The sequence below is a fragment of the Colias philodice genome, chromosome 6 (assembly GCF_061535455.1).
Source record: "Colias philodice isolate Cphi_HAF_F1 chromosome 6, ilColPhil1 Martin Lab GWU primary, whole genome shotgun sequence".
Lineage (NCBI taxonomy): Eukaryota > Metazoa > Arthropoda > Insecta > Lepidoptera > Pieridae > Colias > Colias philodice.
The window spans coordinates 4,908,649-4,925,426 of record NC_143091.1 but is presented as its reverse complement, the minus strand read 5'-3'; the positions used below and the strand labels follow the sequence as shown (position 1 = coordinate 4,925,426).

The following is a 16,778-nucleotide window of genomic DNA, read 5'->3' as shown; positions in this document are numbered from 1 at the left end:
GAATTAGGTTTATAGGTTTTTATTGAGCAATAAAATGTATAGGAATTTGAAAGTAATTTTATAGTTCAATTAATATTGAAATTTCATATACTTTTCGATTCGATCGTTAATTATTTAACGTTTAATTGATATTTTTTTATCATATTGCAATACAAGGAAATTAGGCAATGCAATTATCCGATCGATTTAAAACTCTCATTCTCTATAACTTGATACTTATCATGCTCAAATTTATTTTTTGTTAGATTTAATGAAATTTAATAGCAGACCATATACGCGTTGCTATTGGCTACAACCAGATAATTTGACTACTTCAAAACTCAAAAGACCTTCACTTACAGGTCGTACCCTTCGGCTTCCGTCGTCTCCTAGCCTGGATAACTAAAACATATAACAACATCCCGATCATTGTCACTGAGAACGGTTACGCCGACTATAGCGGTACAGATGATAAGGCCCGAGTCACATACTACTGTCATTATTTGAATGCCCTGTTACATGCGATTCATGAAGACAAGAGTAACGTGCAAGGATACTTCGCTTGGAGTCTGATGGATAACTGGGAGTGGGATGATGGTTTTGTGTGAGTATTTAATAGTATAATGTTCTTTTTATTGGGTGTAATATGGAAGAGCGCGGAAGGGCATGGTATCTCACGGTAGAACGTGATACTTCCTAACTACATTAGCGCCATTATTGATTATATTGTACAATGTACATATCATATTGTGGTACCTGTTATATATGTTGTGCTCTCAAATATTTAATTTTGTTATTAATTAACACGTTCGCTGCATTACGAGATCTATCAGATCCCTTGCAGGACTTTTGTTTTGTGCGTTGAATATGATCGTGTTTTTTCACTCCTTGCGGGAAGGTCTAACTTGTAAAGTTCTTTAAGTATGAGTAGGACAAATATACATATTTGCTTCCTACTAAAAGTTGAGTTCAATAACATTAAAAAATAAATTAGAGATGGATTAGGTCCCTAACGCACAGTACTGTAATTATATTCATTCCTTGCGTTAGGAGATATGTCGGTACTCGTGGAAACGTAGGCCTCGTAGACGCAAGAGAGGGAGGGTAGGCGGCGCGGGCGCTGCTTGATTCGGTTTAGTGTTGTCCTAGCATCGATGTGGGAGCTCGCTCGTTTTGGAAATAATACTTGCGTATCTAGGTGTTGCTTATTTTTTATAAACAATGAGAAACAGAGTTCTTTTAAAAGAAAAAAGTGTAAAAAATCTATTTATTTTGGTGAGATTTCTAACAAACTCAAGCTCAAACATTTATTTATTCAATTAGACTTCTTCAACAAGCACTTTTGAAACGCCATTACATATTTTTAACATTTACCACCGATTCGGAAAGCAGTATCTACGGAGAAGAACAAAAAATCAAAGCCGGATTATACTGCTGCATCGTCCAGTATAATAAAAATTTTGGAAAATGTTCGGAAAACAAATTGTTACCATATGCGCGCAATGCAAGCAATCAATTTGCTTACCATGTTTTAATGAAAAACACTTTGCATAATTAATTAAACTATTATATTTCAATCGACAACTGACATTCCCATCACTACTTACTACACATATTGAACTATCTTCGGTTGCGGTACGAGATGCAATAGATATCTAATTTTTTTTTGGTATTTGTAGTTTATTCAAATGTCATAACTGCGTGCGAACCTAGCAAAATATAAAACAATAGACTATCTTTCATCCACAAAAACTTCAAAGTATATGTCATTGTTTTCTGGAAGATATAAATTATTTTCAAAACTGTATCTTTAGGAGACTGATTAGGTCTCAAACGCACCAAAGGGTGGATAAGTTTCGAGATCTTTTAGGTCTCCAAAGCACCAGCTGAAAGTTCTTTGATAATGATGTCGCAGTGAACGTGTTAAGACATTCATAGATTTTAAATGTAACATAATATGTAGGTACTTACTTGTATTGTATGTTCTGTTAAATTATTATGACTCATGCGGCGTTACCTCGCTCTGAGGCGTTCCATGTAAGGCTTGAAGTGCAAGCGAGAGCGCGGAACGAGCGACAAAGAAACACAATCGGACGTTGTCACGTTCAACTATCGTCAGTAAACCGACTTTACAGACAACCAATTTTTTTTTAAAGATACGCGTCACATTTACAAATTTCTATATTTTTGTACTATAAAACAAAGCCCTTGGTTATAAGTTAGCATGTACTCACCGTGTCATCATTTTAGAATAGTTGAAAATCGTAGCATACATTTTCCGAATATTATAATAATTAGCATACTCTAGTCGAAGAATTTTAGGACATTTCAATAATGGTTTCGGGGGCATTTTCGGTGTTCTATTTTTTCTGACTTATGCTGAACTGAAATACTAGTTGAAAATTGTAAGCGTATTCAATTCCTAGGTACTTTATTACATTGAAGTTATACGAAATAAATAAAAAATAACTACATTGCATGTTCAGTTATAACTTATTAGCTTCATAGTTACATTTATTGTTGGAATGTCACGTAATACACAAACAACATTCCCTCAATTCAATATAGTCTTGCTTATTGTATCGAAATGCAAGTAATGACCGTTATTAGCTTATTATATTGAGTCAAGGAACTGTAATTCCAGTCTTAATATAATACATAAATTACATTTTAAATTGAAATTCCTCTATATAATTTGTTGGCGGAATTTGGTTTAACACTTTAATAATGTAGTGTAATATGATTGATTTTATAATATGCATAAAATTATTTTATAAATTTACAATGCCGTTCCACAGATATTTTACAGAAATTTATAACAAAAGGCCTTCCGCCTTCACTTTATGTATAACTAGGAAATATATATAAGTTTAGTTAATGTTATGTACAGATTTGTATTTTAATGTACTTAAACAAAATTTATATAATTATCAAAATGTAGTTCAGGAAAAAGTTCTAATAATAAAATGGAAAGTACTTAAAAAAAGCAAAGTCAAATTCTACGTTGTAATACAAAGTTTATTTGTATACAAACACAACAGCTATTGTAATAATACAATATACCTTAAAATAACATTATATTATTATTCGATACAATATAACGTCTAAAACGTATTACTATTTTTATCTGTATTGATTAGGCCAACTCAGACAGCCGAAAATAGGTCAGTTATCGATAAAGAGATAAATAAAACTCCGTGTCAGTCAAATCATGATATAATTTCACTCGTCATGTTTTTAAATGCATTTGCAGGTCCCGCTTCGGTCTTTACTTGGTTGACTTCAAGAGCCCGAATAAAACGAGGACGGCTAAGGATTCGGCGCGCCTCTACTCTAGCGTCGTCTCCACGAGAGGATTACCGCAAGACTACGACCCCGAAGACTACGTCGCCTTCTCTGGGGCGCCGACCCTCCTCATACCCACTGTCCTTCCTCTCATACCGCTCTACAGACTAATTATCTGAACGATTCTGTAGTTTTTATATTTTACGTATGTAAACTATAATAAAATTAAGTATTTAATATCTTATGTTTCGATTCAATTGATCCCTAATTTACGCTTATTCGAATTAATACTCGACAGTCATCAGCTTGCTAGCGTTGTCGCGAGCGACGTCTCTTCGTAACTGGGCTTGTATGCACGCGAAGGATTTCCCCTTGGTCTCGGGGAGGACGGCGAGCATGAAGAACAGGCCGAGTATGGAAAACGCGGAGAAGCCCCAGAATACTGTGTAAATACCGAAGGCATCATCCACTACCTGAAATTGAAAAAATACACATTTATAAATGCTACTATCAAGCTTATTTTTATAATTATTGCGGTTGATGAATATGCTGTATATGAATGAATTGTTATAAAAAATAAAAATTTCAATGGGACAGGGTCCAGGGATGAATCCAGGGATGATTATAAGAAAATATTCAAAAAGCTTAACGTATTGAAGGTATATTATATAACAAAAAAAAAAAATCATTTTAGTAATTATTTTGAACTAGCGACCCGCCCCGGCTTCGCACGGGTGCAATGCTGATACTAAATAATCTAAATATAAATACACTACAGAAAAACTGTGAACGTTGTATATAAAAACATAGCGGCCCGCTCCGGCTTCGCACGGGTCTAAAATAGAAAACAGATAGCCGGGCGGCCGGCCGGTACCGCCGCAAACGCCACGTCCCGCAATTTTTAAATCTGTAATATCTTCGAAAATATTCACTTAAATCATTCGGTGTAAAGGGCCATATAGATCTATATTAAATGAACAATGTGTTCAAGGTATTTAATTGGTTAAGAATTAATGCTGTATTGGTTGAAATCGCATCGAAAATTAGCCATTATTTGTCGTAAAAAGTAAATGACAAAAAAAAGTTATTGTGGGTTATGCATAAGAGATAGACATATACCATCGCGGACTTTTCTGTTGACCTTTTCAATGTGTATAATACTTAGTACATAATTTTGATAAAACTCGTAGGGTTCAGCCTGCGTTTGCAATGTAAGCGGAAAAAATGTAATTTTTTACGACATCATATTAGAAACCTCAAAAATAACAGTACTTCTCCACTATTTAATGGATATTATTATACATATAAACCTTCCTCTTGAATCACTCTATTTAATAAAAAAAACCGCATCAAAATCCGTTGCGTAGTTTCAAAGATTTAAGCGTACAAAGGGACATAGGGACATAGGGACAGGGAAAGCGACTTTGTTTTATACTATGTAGTGATTCTTATTTTATAACATTATTAGTTATGCAATTGGAGCAAATACGGTAATCAATCCATGATCCCTCAAATATAATATGCATGGTTATTTTCTATTGTAAAATTATTGTCGACTTTATTATATTATCTGATAGTTAAACGATCCCCTTATTATATATTTGTTAGGTACATTGGATAACTAATTTCTGAAATTATGGGCCAATCTGGTGTCAGTTAAACTCGATTAAAACAAACCGATTTCACCATTAAAACAAAGTTCACAAGACATGGATAATAGGGTATATAATTACCAAATAGAGACTAATCTTCTTCAAAACTACGTAAAAAATTAAAATTTAACGTTTATTCCATATGTACAGTATAACTTTATTTACCTAATATGTACAATTTAACTTGGTAGGCTTAGTTGGTAGGTTAATGACAACGATACTTGCAAATATCGTAAACAGCAAATAAGAAATGAATCAAAGGTTTTCCATTACTTTAGAAAAATACTGCAATGACGCGTTTTTAGTGATATTTAGAAACTAAAAAAAATAAACTAAGTAGACAATCCGTATGATCAAGGGCGTTTACCTAATTTATATGCTCACCAGTTGTTACGTTTATAATACAAAATTTCATATTATAATTAAAATGACACTAACAGACAACACTGACACTGACTGAACTTTAAACTCGTTTAAATATTATGTGCTATGCTAGCAAAAAATCATCTAAATTTAAATTGCAAGCGTTGATCTTTTTTAAACGCTTAAATTAATTTTATATGACTTTGATCGCGATAAAAATTATTGGTGAAATCAGCTCTAAGATAAGAAGCGTCAAATATAAAGAAATATTACCTGAAAGAGTTTCTGAACTGCGAACATGGATATGCCTGTGTAAATGTGAGCCACGCAGGAGGCGTACAATTTCACGTTAGTCGGGAACATTTCTCCGATGATCACGTAGGGCACCGTTGACAGCCCGATGGCATAGCACACGATGTAAATTAGAAGCGCCGTTATGGGCAGCCAATGGAGATGAGCGACTGACGTTTTATTGGTCAAATAGAAGTAGAAATATGTTCCGATTACGCCGTTCATCAACCCAACTCCTAACGCAGAAAGGAGTAAGAGCGGCTTTCTGCCAACACGGTCCACTAAGATCACTGATAGGCAACATGTTGCCACTTGTACACATCCCAGGTAAATGGATGCTTGGTATGGCTCTATATGACTTTCGGTAGCTTCAAATATACCCTGAGCGTAGGCAATAACCGCGGCACTGCCGCACAGTTGTTGAATGGTAAATACACCCAAGCTGATCCACAATGCTTTTCTGTAGGTGGCCTCGGAAAGCAAGTCGCCCCATGAGCCTCTATTTTTCATATCCTCTTGAACGTTGATTTCTATATTCTTTAATTCCAATCTGATATCTCCACTGCGAAGATTCTTAAGAGCACGTTCTGCTCTTTCACTACGTTCGAATTTCAAATAATAGTACGGCGATTCAGGCAGAAAGATGAAGGTAATTACGAAAGTAATGGGTAGGATCAAATTGATGGCAGCTAAAGTTCGCATCGTTACGAATGGCCCGATGCAGAACTGAGACAGTATTCCGACCTGAAATTGAAAAATTCTCATATAAGATAGGTATTTTGAAAGATTAAAAATGCTATTGAAATTTTATTCTACTTTTAAGATTTGCGTCGCTTTTATTAAGTGAATGAATCATCAAACACTTATTCATTAACTCTGGTAAACTCATAATAGTTACAGCGCCGCGGCCGGGCCGTGTGCACTGTAAATATAGCGTGAAATGGTTTTGTAACAAGTCTCAGACAAAACATCGAGATAAGTAGAATAACTTGACATAAGCGTAATATAAACGATTTAGGGCCGATTTTTCAATGCTTGGATAAAACTTATTCGTCGAATAATGTGTAAAACCACCATTTTAAAAACGTATTCTAATTGCCCGTTTTTGACAGTTTACGTGACATTTTAATATTATCGTGTAATACTTTATTGGACGGATAAGTTTTATCCAAGCATTGAAAAATCGGCCCTTAATATACTTCAATAATACAGATATATACAATTATTATAATGTTGTAAATTAATTCCCAACTGGCAACCCGAACCGAGTGGGTGTTTATAAAAATGAGCTGAACAGCGGATTTGACACACTTTCCGTTGGGCTCTCGGACGTAACGGTCGTTTTGGTTGTGCTTAGTTGTGTTAATAATTATTTTGAGTCGATTATTATTTTATTGTTGAAAAGTAGACATATAAAGTCATTTTGTAAGGAATAAAACTTTTCTAGGTTAAATTTAAAATCGTTAAGATCAGAATTGGGATTGCCACGCGTTTTAGACCGTTTGCCATCTAAATTTAGTGCTTATTAGTAGTTGTTCAGTTCAGTTGTTCAGTGTTGAAAGAACATTATCTCAACCGTAGCGAAATAACATCCGTTGCGTCCTGTGAGCGGGAGTCATTAAGTACCTTGGGGCTATTGATTAGTCATGGTCAGGTTAGGCCGAGTCGGGGAAGCAAAGTTGTTAAGAAAATAACTAGTTGCTATGATAATAACAGGTGCTACGGGACAGTTCTCAACATGCTACGTGTTGAAGGAGGCAACAAGGGTTCCCAGTGGTACGATGTGCTGTGCGCTGGCAATGGCACGTGCGCTGTACATCCACTGCGCCGCTGCAGTTGCTGACAACGGGCTTCCGGGCTGCTTGCAACCAATCTACGGCGCCGGGATGCCTGCGTGAACGAGGAACGACGGTAGCCACTCACCGCTGCTGTCGAAGACTTTGTGTTTGTGGTGCTATTGTTTATAGACCACTTAGAGAACATACATGGGTATGGGTCTCTGTTTTGAAAGTTTGTGGTGCTATTGTTTATAGACCACTAGAGAACGTACAAAAGGTATGGGTCTCTCTGTTTTGAAAGTTTGTGGTGCTATTGTTTATAGACCACTAGAGGACATACATGGCTATGGGTCTCTGTTTTGAAAGTTTGTGGTGCTATTGTTTATAGACCACTAGAGAACGTACAAAAGGTATGGGTCTCTCTGTTTTAAATTTTTGTGGTGCTAATGTGTTTAGGCCACTTAGAGAACATGCAAAATGTATGGGTCTCTGTTTTTTTACAGGTTGTCGCTTATGAGAGCACTTGGAGCCACTGTCGTTACGACGGTGTATTACATTTTGAGTTTTATCTATATTCGTGTTAAGTCTGAAGGTATCTAATTCTGTAATAAGTATTTGCTTTTTAATACACCTTGTCTATGGCCGCTTGAGTGCACGCTTGCGTCCATGGCACTGGTAATGGTAAAATAGAGATGAAGGTCATTTTTCGTTCCCCTGCATAACATATACGCTTCAGACTATAACGCGAAACTAGGTTGATTGCTAACAAGTTTCCTTTATGTTCCTGAGACAGTGCTAAGGCGATGTTGAGTAGATTTCAAGGGATGAAGCAAGCAGGTTGGATGGATCTGATGTTACTTGCTAGTGGTAGAAGTCATGCTGCGGTCGAGGACGCCGCACTGTCAGGAACGGCCGTGTTGTAAATTAATTCCCAACTGGCAACCCGAACCGAGTGGGTGTTTATAAAAATGAGCTGAACAGCGGATTTGACACACTTTCCGTTGGGCTCTCGGACGTAACGGTCGTTTTGGTTGTGCTTAGTTGTGTTAATAATTATTTTGAGTCGATTATTATTTTATTGTTGAAAAGTAGACATATAAAGTCATTTTGTAAGGAATAAAACTTTTCTAGGTTAAATTCAAAATCGTTAAGAATAATTTATTTACAAATAAGTCGGGAATAACTTCAAAGAATAAAGAAAAGTTTCGTTGGATATTTTAGCCCAACGTTCTTAAATATTGAGGTCACTTTGGTTTTTATAATACTTTAAATTCACACCTTTATCATTTCATCGTGTCTGTTATAAGACACCTGTGTAAACCAATTAAAGTGACGTTATTGAGACAGGTGTTTATGATATGAATTTATTGACGACTAGCTTTCCGCCCGCGGCTTCGCCCGCGTTTTCAAAGAAAAACCCGTTCCCGTAGGATTTCCGGGATAAAACCTATCCTATGTCCTTTCTCGGGTATCTAAATATCTCTATACCAAATTTCATGCAAATTGGTCCAGTAGTTAAGGCGTGATTGAGTAACAGACAGACAGACAGAGTTACTTTCGCATTTATAATATTAGTATGGATTACCTTATTCATTAAAGTGATGAGCGTTGAGAGGGCCCCTCGGACTTCACTGGTGGCGATCTCTCCCGTGTACATCGGCGCCACCGTGTACACGATGCCATAGCCCAGGCCGGAGAACATACGGGCCACGTAGAGCACGGCCACAGATTTAGCTACGATGACCAGCACCCAGCCGAGGATAAACGGTATTGCACCGAGGAGGAGTGCTGTTTTTCTTCCAAAACGGTCAGCGAAGTATGCTGATGGTATTGGAGTTAGTGCCGAGCAGAGTATCATGATGGACGCTATCCATGATCGCTCGTCTGATGTCGTCGGTATCAAGCTCGAAGCGGACTGTAGGTAGGATAGTGTTGGTGATGGCCAACCGTAGCAGGTTCCCGCAGTTGCGGTAATTAGCGTCGCTGAAATGAGAGAGACATAATATAAGTATTTGTGTCACGTAAATAATAACTAAGATTAGAGAGGTTGCTACAAGTAACGTCAATTGTCAACAGTTTTCCACGAACGGATTGATGTATTTATCTATGTAACTCGTGTTGAAAAACAAGCATGAAAATGTTTACCTAGATAAGGTGTCGGTTAACTTTCAGACAGATAAAGAACAAGCGTAGATACTTCATAAATTACGAAATGTACATTATTTATTTTCAAAGTTTACAAGCTATTTCGTGGATATCTACACGGATTAATGATATAAGTATCTATAAATGCGCTTAATAGATAAGAGCGTCATAAAATAGATTTAACTTCTAATTCAATTAAGTCGATTTTTGGACAGCATCTTTTACATTTGCGTAATTAAGTTGTCCAGTTATCGTGGCCGTCTTATCATACATTAGTGGAAACTTCTGAGAACAACGTTTTCCGATCTAATTTATCTACAATAAACACTCGGAAATAATAGTCACCAATAAAAGTATTACTTCTATCACTGAATACATTGTAATTAATCTTTTTACAGTCTCTTTTATCTGAAGTGATGAAAGTTATGTATGATAATTTTTCTTGACGCTTGTAAATAACAGCTGTCATATTATTGTTAATGTTACTTGACTTTGATAATTTTAAAGCATCTAAAAACACTGAAATGCATTAAATTTGCTGAACAAAGAAATAAAATGTGAACGCGGTACGTACATATTTATGTTGCTAAAGCGGTTTCAGGTCAATGATTACATTGCTTAATGGAAATAATGAATTAATTGTGCACGTAATGATTGCTAATTGTAGGCATTTATTTCATGTATAATATCGATTACGATTTCTACTGGATATGGTTAATATCGGTTGATTTAAATATCAATACTGCAATTTGAACAACTATCTCAAGCTGTACTTATTATTGACTTTATTAAATGTCACTTTTATTCTATTGACGACAGAGGTTATCTGGTATTAAATTACCGGACGCGGATAACAATTGTCGAGTAAGAGCAAATTAAATAATTTGAGAAGCTTTTGCCGTTGAGAGCGGAAACCAAGTCACTTTGTAAAGAAAGGGGTAGCGCTTCGTGTAATAGAATAATTCTATGAGAAACTGTTATTATACCATATCTCTCCATCTTTACGATTACTATTTTAAAAGTTAGAAGTAGCTTTTTGTTTTTAAAGATAACTTAAATAGTCTTGTAATTGGATGAGAATCTTTTCAACAAGCGTCATGTGGATATTATTAGGGTGTATGTAATACATATTTTCAGAATTTAATTTTCAGTTTGTCGTCAAACAATGTTGATACTAAAATGTTTATTTCATTTTTTGAAAGATCGTTACTGCATTTTAGGTTCGTTGGTCGTATTACACGCTAATATAAAGCAAATTTGGACGAAAGTTGTTTGAACGAAGCGTGTATAGAATGGGTAATGTGTACAGTGTAGTGCGTTTGTGGACAAAGAACGATTGCCAGTTGGCACAGCTTTCAGAATTTATGTTGTGGTGTAAACTTGGACAGCGTAACGATATTCCTGAATGCCCAGTTAAATCTTTCTCTTTTTATCTGTTTCTCATTAACTTTGAGGAACAATCAGTTACATACAAGTTAAATATTATCAGTGATCTATGTTGTACATCTAAATAATATTTTTCTTTTAAAATTTAATCTTGCGAAAAAAAAAATATTCAAAACTATACAACTTGGTGATAAATTGCTTCATTTTTATTTTGATTTTATGTAAAAATGATTTTGCAATTTGCTATTATCATTTTTATCTTGATCTAGATTTAATTACGCGAATTCAAATGTTGTGATGCACAATATTTATGTTTTTTTTTATCAATGACTCATCATCAAAAAAACAATTTTGATTTCTTATAAAACGTATTAAATTGATACCTACTGTACGGTTCTGACAAAATATTGTTATTATCGTCTTTTAAAACAAGGTTATTTCGATTAAAATAATTGAAAACAAAACGCGTCAAATGAAAACGGTAAATAAGTAACTAAATTATGTATTTATAATTATTCTTCCTTGTTAGAGGTGAATAAATGTTAATGCAAGAATGATTGTTCAGAAGTTTTGTTTAATTTTATAACACAAAGATAAGCGTTACATGTGGAAACTTCTCGAAGTCATATAATAACGTGCAAGATTAGCTTTTTTATCCTAAGTGGATCGCTGTGCAAATTGTTAAGGTGCTATGAATATTACGTTTTAAGTTACAGACGAAAATACTTAAGTATGTGTAATGTTTTAATGTTCATTCACGCCCACACTCGCATTTAAGTGTATTTTATACTGAATGTTATAATGTGTGTGTAAACTATAAATTATTATGGGTTTGTATCACAAGTCCGGGGGAGGTGCGGAGGGAGGGGCAGTCGCAATTCAATGCGATTGGCGCTTGCGATGACGCAAGCTATGCTAAAGTTCATTTTATAACGCGCAAAATGAAAATTAGTAATTATTTAAATTTGTCATGAATATTTTATCATATTTTTGTTATGTTTATGTATGTGGGGCAAAACTAAGAGCGGAATTTGAAGTCACAACTACAATTAACCATATTGGTTTGAAGCTACACGGCCGCAATTTTTATTTGATGGCTCTACATCAATAATTAATTTGTCTATGAAATCAAATCAGTGTTCCTGAGAGTTTCAAATCTAAACCGTAAAACAGACGTGATGTAACATATGTTATTTTATTGTGACCTCTGCCTAATGCATATCATTAATATCAGGTACCTACATTTTAAGCGTGCTACGCAAAAAACTTAAAATTAGTCATGGTTAGTCAACAAGGATATTGCACAAATATATACACTTATAAATATAATTGAATAAAAATTTACAAAGCCACAACTAACAACAACTAGTAATAAGAAATAGATGCGTGTTATTTCGAAATACACCTATGTTAACTTTCAGTTTTCCAACAAAGGTAACGGCGGAATTAATTAAACAGAAATGGAGCATTTTTATGACTATGGATGTGGTAGATCTAATTAGATAGATATATGAAGAGATACGTAATGTCCAAATATCTACTAGATGTCTATTTTTACATACAATAAGTATTAATTTAATGGCTACCGTTTACGTTTGACCTATTTTATTGGAACGACTCTACATTTTCAATATAACGAAAAATCTATTTTATTTATAGCTGGAATTTAGAAAGTAACTTATCAATTGGATTTCCTGATTAAATTGGTATCAATCTAATTGGAACATAGTATACGTTATTTTATAAATAGGAATGCACGTGACTACGGATCGTGGACTTATAAACTATGACCAGTGTTATTCTTGATCCGTGTCAACGATCTAGATGTTTTGTTCTTGTTTTCAGCCAAATAATCAAATCTTTTAATTATTATTTACATAGGTACCTATACAATAATTTTTATTTCCTGGTAGGAACCCAATAATTTCCGAAACTATGAATGAGTATTAAAATTTATTTTGGGTGGATCCAAAATTACCGGATGAATATTAAAATTTCTTTGCGTAGGTAGAATAAAATACCTAAATCAAATACACTAAAAGGTATTTATAACGAAAACCACATACGACTTTCACAAGTAACAAGATTTTCCTTATAAATCGCTTATTGATGTAACACGTGCCTTTCTATTCACATGCATGTTTTGTAGAAATTTGTGAGTTGGAAAAACATTATGACTGCCTACAGATATTAGTTTTAAATATTCTGTCGAAATTTTTTTACATTTCCATAGTCAGATCAGAGTCAGTCAGGTTAGATAATAGGTATCACTTATGAAACAATTAGCGATACAATAAATTTGTAATTAGTTGTACTTATTCAAAATTATTTAAGTATTAATACCTAATACTCTATACTCTATATTATTATGTTATTTCATTTCAGTACAAAGTTCTATGTAAATGGAAAATATAAAGTATTTTAATTTATTAGAATGTACTTAGTACATTATAAATTTTACACTTATTAATTTTTGATGAGCCTTAATCTATATGAACTCTAAAACAACGAAAACTAATAGATATGAGTTAATACAAATAAGAATCAGTGGAATAATAAATGCGGTGAAAGTACTATTTCTTAGAAACGCCAATGTTGAGACAAATAACTCCATTATCCATATTATTTTCTCAGAATTAAATCGCTGAAGCATTAATCGTTATTCTAGTGTTTATAAACAACGTTTCTAGATATTCCAACATAAAATGAATTCGCGGAGATTATTTACTAAGCAATCGTAAATTATCGGGATTATTTATAATTAGTTTCGATTAATCATAGACATATGAATAAGTTTGCAAGTTTGAAGATTTTTGAAAAGTTTGCCTTTTAGTTGAAAATCGATTTATTGATGAAAATTATTTGTGTTTTAATAGACACATAGACAAATATTATATTGTTACTATTAATAATTAAGGGGCTTGTACTTAATTATTAATATTAATACTTTAAATGTTGATAAATATTATTATTATTCATTGTAATTTTCAAAGCATAATGTGAAAAGCTGAGATAGTATAAAAGATTAACCATAACTATTTTTTCGAATGAATCACATCTTGATGTTAATAAAAGAAAGTTAAGAAAACAGTAATTTTGACATAAAAAGCCAAGCGAGAAATTGTCCAATTAATTTTATAGTGCAACTCGCCAATTACCGACAATGATCTAATTAGATTCGTGACCATGAATAAACTTACCGAAAAGATTTCCTCGTGTGAATATTGTTATAGAACAATGTATACCTAATAATAAATACATTATTACAATAGCTAATAAGCGGTACTGATTTTATAGCCCCGTGTCTAATATTGTATAACAACAATAACTTTGTTATTTACTCGCAAATTTTTATGGAAAATATAAAGGTTATATATTTTATTACAGTTATAAATATATTGACCTTTATTTTTTTGGATAAAATTGCAGCATTGAATGAATTTATTCCAGAGAGTATTACGTGGTTAATTTTGGAATGTTGAATGCATTGGTACATTTATGTGTACACGTAATTAAATAAATATAATAACAATATGTTGTATTAATTTGAGAGATGTAAAGTTGATAATCTTTATAATAATTAATACCTGGAATAATTCCATTGATATCTTGTCTAAGCCTTTAGACTGATTGTAACGATATTTTTTTTTATATTTTGCGTCTTAAATTAAGTAAAACAATGATTAATGTATTTATTTTAACATTTACTATATTCTTACATAGTTGTACCTATATTTTTTTTGTGAATTAAACTTCGTTAGTTAATTTTGTTTTGATTTAAATTGTTTATTTAAGTGGAAAACTTTGATTTAAAATCAACAATTCCACGAAAGTTTTAATCATAATTTTGTTATGACCGTTCAGTTTCGTTTGCGATTCTAGGAAATTAAAGCGGCCCAAATAGGAGCTGCAAATTATTTCTTAAGTGATTGCTTCCCGTTCAATTCTTTGATGAAGCAAATATACTATTTTAATGGGAATAGGGAATGTATGAGTTCTTTTTGTCACATCGGTCAATCAAATTGCCGATTTGCCTGTTGGTAAGAGATCATCATGAATATTTGCAGAAACGCCCTACGCGTTTCTTCAAGGGATTAATTATAAGAAAAGGGTTGTCGAGTAAAGGACTGGAAAGCCTGAAGAAAAAGAAACGGGGCTCCGCTATATATTTTAATATTCTTGATCGCTCTACCTAGAGCGTATGATGTATAAGTAATACATACATTCATGGTTAAGGAAATATTTTGTTTTACATGGCACAAAGTAATCTGCAAATTTTCTTAACACCTCAGCTGTAATATTTCAGTTAAATTCCGTTATTTTATGACATGTACAACTTGAAAATTCAAACTGCACTTTTTAGACAACATCTTTATTTGATCATAATATTATGTAATTGATGAAAACATAATTACAGTACAATCAGAAACCTACTTATTTGCATTCTTAGAATCTTGCATGTCATCTTGAATGTCATTATTTGTTCTGAGTTTGTGACTGTTGTTAAATATGTAATATTTTTAAATATTACATCTTAATATAATCAAATAAAAAATATTTGCAAATATTTGCGTAGTAATGCCTAAGCAAACTTAGATATAAAATATTGCGCGCTGAGGTAAAAAAGTAATAAAAGTCGACTCTACATTTATGGATTGGGCTTGTCAATAGCCAATCCCTATATAGGTTATGAATAGGCGGGTTTTACCATTTGAAGCATTTTATAATAAGCCACAAAATAATATTTAGAGTGCAGCCAGCATATACCTACCTGCGTGAAGCCTTTCCAGGAAATCCCTTTTTAGTCTATTATTTTAAATAGTTGGCATGTTTCGTGATCCGAATGTAGAAAAAAACCTATCGATGTTTACAAATACATTGATAAAAAATTATATGAAGATTTTAAACAACTTTTGTTTCGTGAGAATGAAGTTAATCAGTGACTTAGTTTTAAAATAGTGTATGGGTGTTAAATTTAGAAAAGCTTTCATCGAGACAGTATAATAAAATCTATAAACTGGTACCAATCACTCGTTTATAGGATTTTAGAAGTCGCGAAGACATCGTCACATGTTATTTTATGTTTTTTATAGGAATCTTGTATTTATTTTTTTTGTGTGAACATGTATTGAAATTAATTAGTATTCTTCATTGTGTGGTACGATGAATAAAGGTCATGGGATCATGCTGTGATAAGAGCAATGTGAAGCTAATAAGTTCATTTGACGTATGTGAGGAATGCGACACGTTTCATTAAAATGTCGAGAGTCTGCCGACACTGGTTAGCCTCACATACGTTCGCAAAAAACGTGACTGCGTATAATGCTGTGCTCAGCTTCTGTCTCTACCAGGAAAGCGTTACATGACCACTCTATTTATAAACTGAAAACTGAACAATACACATTGTAACTGTAAAGATTAGAGTTCGAACTGCAATGAGCAGTCGATGCCGACGAATTCCTGATAGGTTAGAAAACGAACTTACCACATAGCGCTGTTCCATATTCCTTCCAATGTGAACGAGTTTTTGCTGTCATTGCAATGTTATATACGTTTTACAAATCTATAAAATTTATTGTATCGATTGGAATGAGATTATCTTGAGCACTGGATTATTAAAATTAAAATTTTATAAAATATAATTCGACCCCATGGTAAAATATAAATAATAACAGAAGATACTAGCTAAATATCACAATATAATATATTCGATCTAAAATTTAATGTAGTTTTTAAAAGCAAACGTTATAACCGATTTGGCTTCATTTTGGAAGGTTTATGTGTTGTTGGTCTGCTGATTCATAATGCGAGAAAACGCGCAAAATATGTTAACGCGACGGCAGCGAGTGAATAACTGAACGAAGCACTGTCGGAGGCGAACGAACTGAACGGATCGCAC

The 16,778-nt window shown here is 33.5% G+C and overlaps 2 protein-coding genes and 1 long non-coding RNA gene across 3 annotated transcripts in view; 2 read left to right on the top strand and 1 right to left on the bottom strand.

Moving 5' to 3' along the window:
* LOC149487661 (myrosinase 1-like) overlaps window positions 1-3,503 on the top strand; it is a 17,768-nt gene extending 14,265 nt beyond the window's left edge. Inside the window, exons 6-7 of the mRNA XM_089696229.1 lie at window positions 342-583; window positions 3,233-3,503. Coding sequence (XP_089552355.1) covers window positions 342-583; window positions 3,233-3,443 — 453 coding nt within the window. The 3' untranslated portion in view covers window positions 3,444-3,503. The remainder of the gene's footprint in view (window positions 1-341; window positions 584-3,232) is intronic.
* LOC149487659 (uncharacterized) overlaps window positions 1-16,778 on the top strand; it is a 64,605-nt gene that overhangs the window by 18,137 nt on the left and 29,690 nt on the right. The window lies entirely within an intron of this gene.
* On the bottom strand, window positions 3,180-16,778 carry LOC149487660 (facilitated trehalose transporter Tret1-like). The gene is made up of 4 exons (XM_089696230.1): window positions 16,365-16,778; window positions 8,934-9,331; window positions 5,553-6,314; window positions 3,180-3,737 (listed from the first exon to the last, which is right to left on the bottom strand). The coding sequence occupies exons 1-4, from the start codon at window positions 16,414-16,416 to the stop codon at window positions 3,549-3,551; spliced, it is 1,401 nt and encodes a 466-aa protein (XP_089552356.1). The 5' UTR covers window positions 16,417-16,778; the 3' UTR covers window positions 3,180-3,548.

Bases quoted from the DNA above. Each gene is read 5' to 3' on its own strand.
- LOC149487660 (XM_089696230.1), bottom strand. From the start codon at position 16,416: ATGACAGCAAAAACTCGTTCACATTGGAAGGAATATGGAACAGCGCTA. The intron at 9,332-16,364 runs GTAAGTTCGTTT...CTCTCATTTCAG, and splicing joins ATATGGAACAGCGCTATGTG to CGACGCTAATTACCGCAACT. The intron at 6,315-8,933 runs GTAATCCATACT...TTTCAATTTCAG, and splicing joins TCATCACTTTAATGAATAAG to GTCGGAATACTGTCTCAGTT.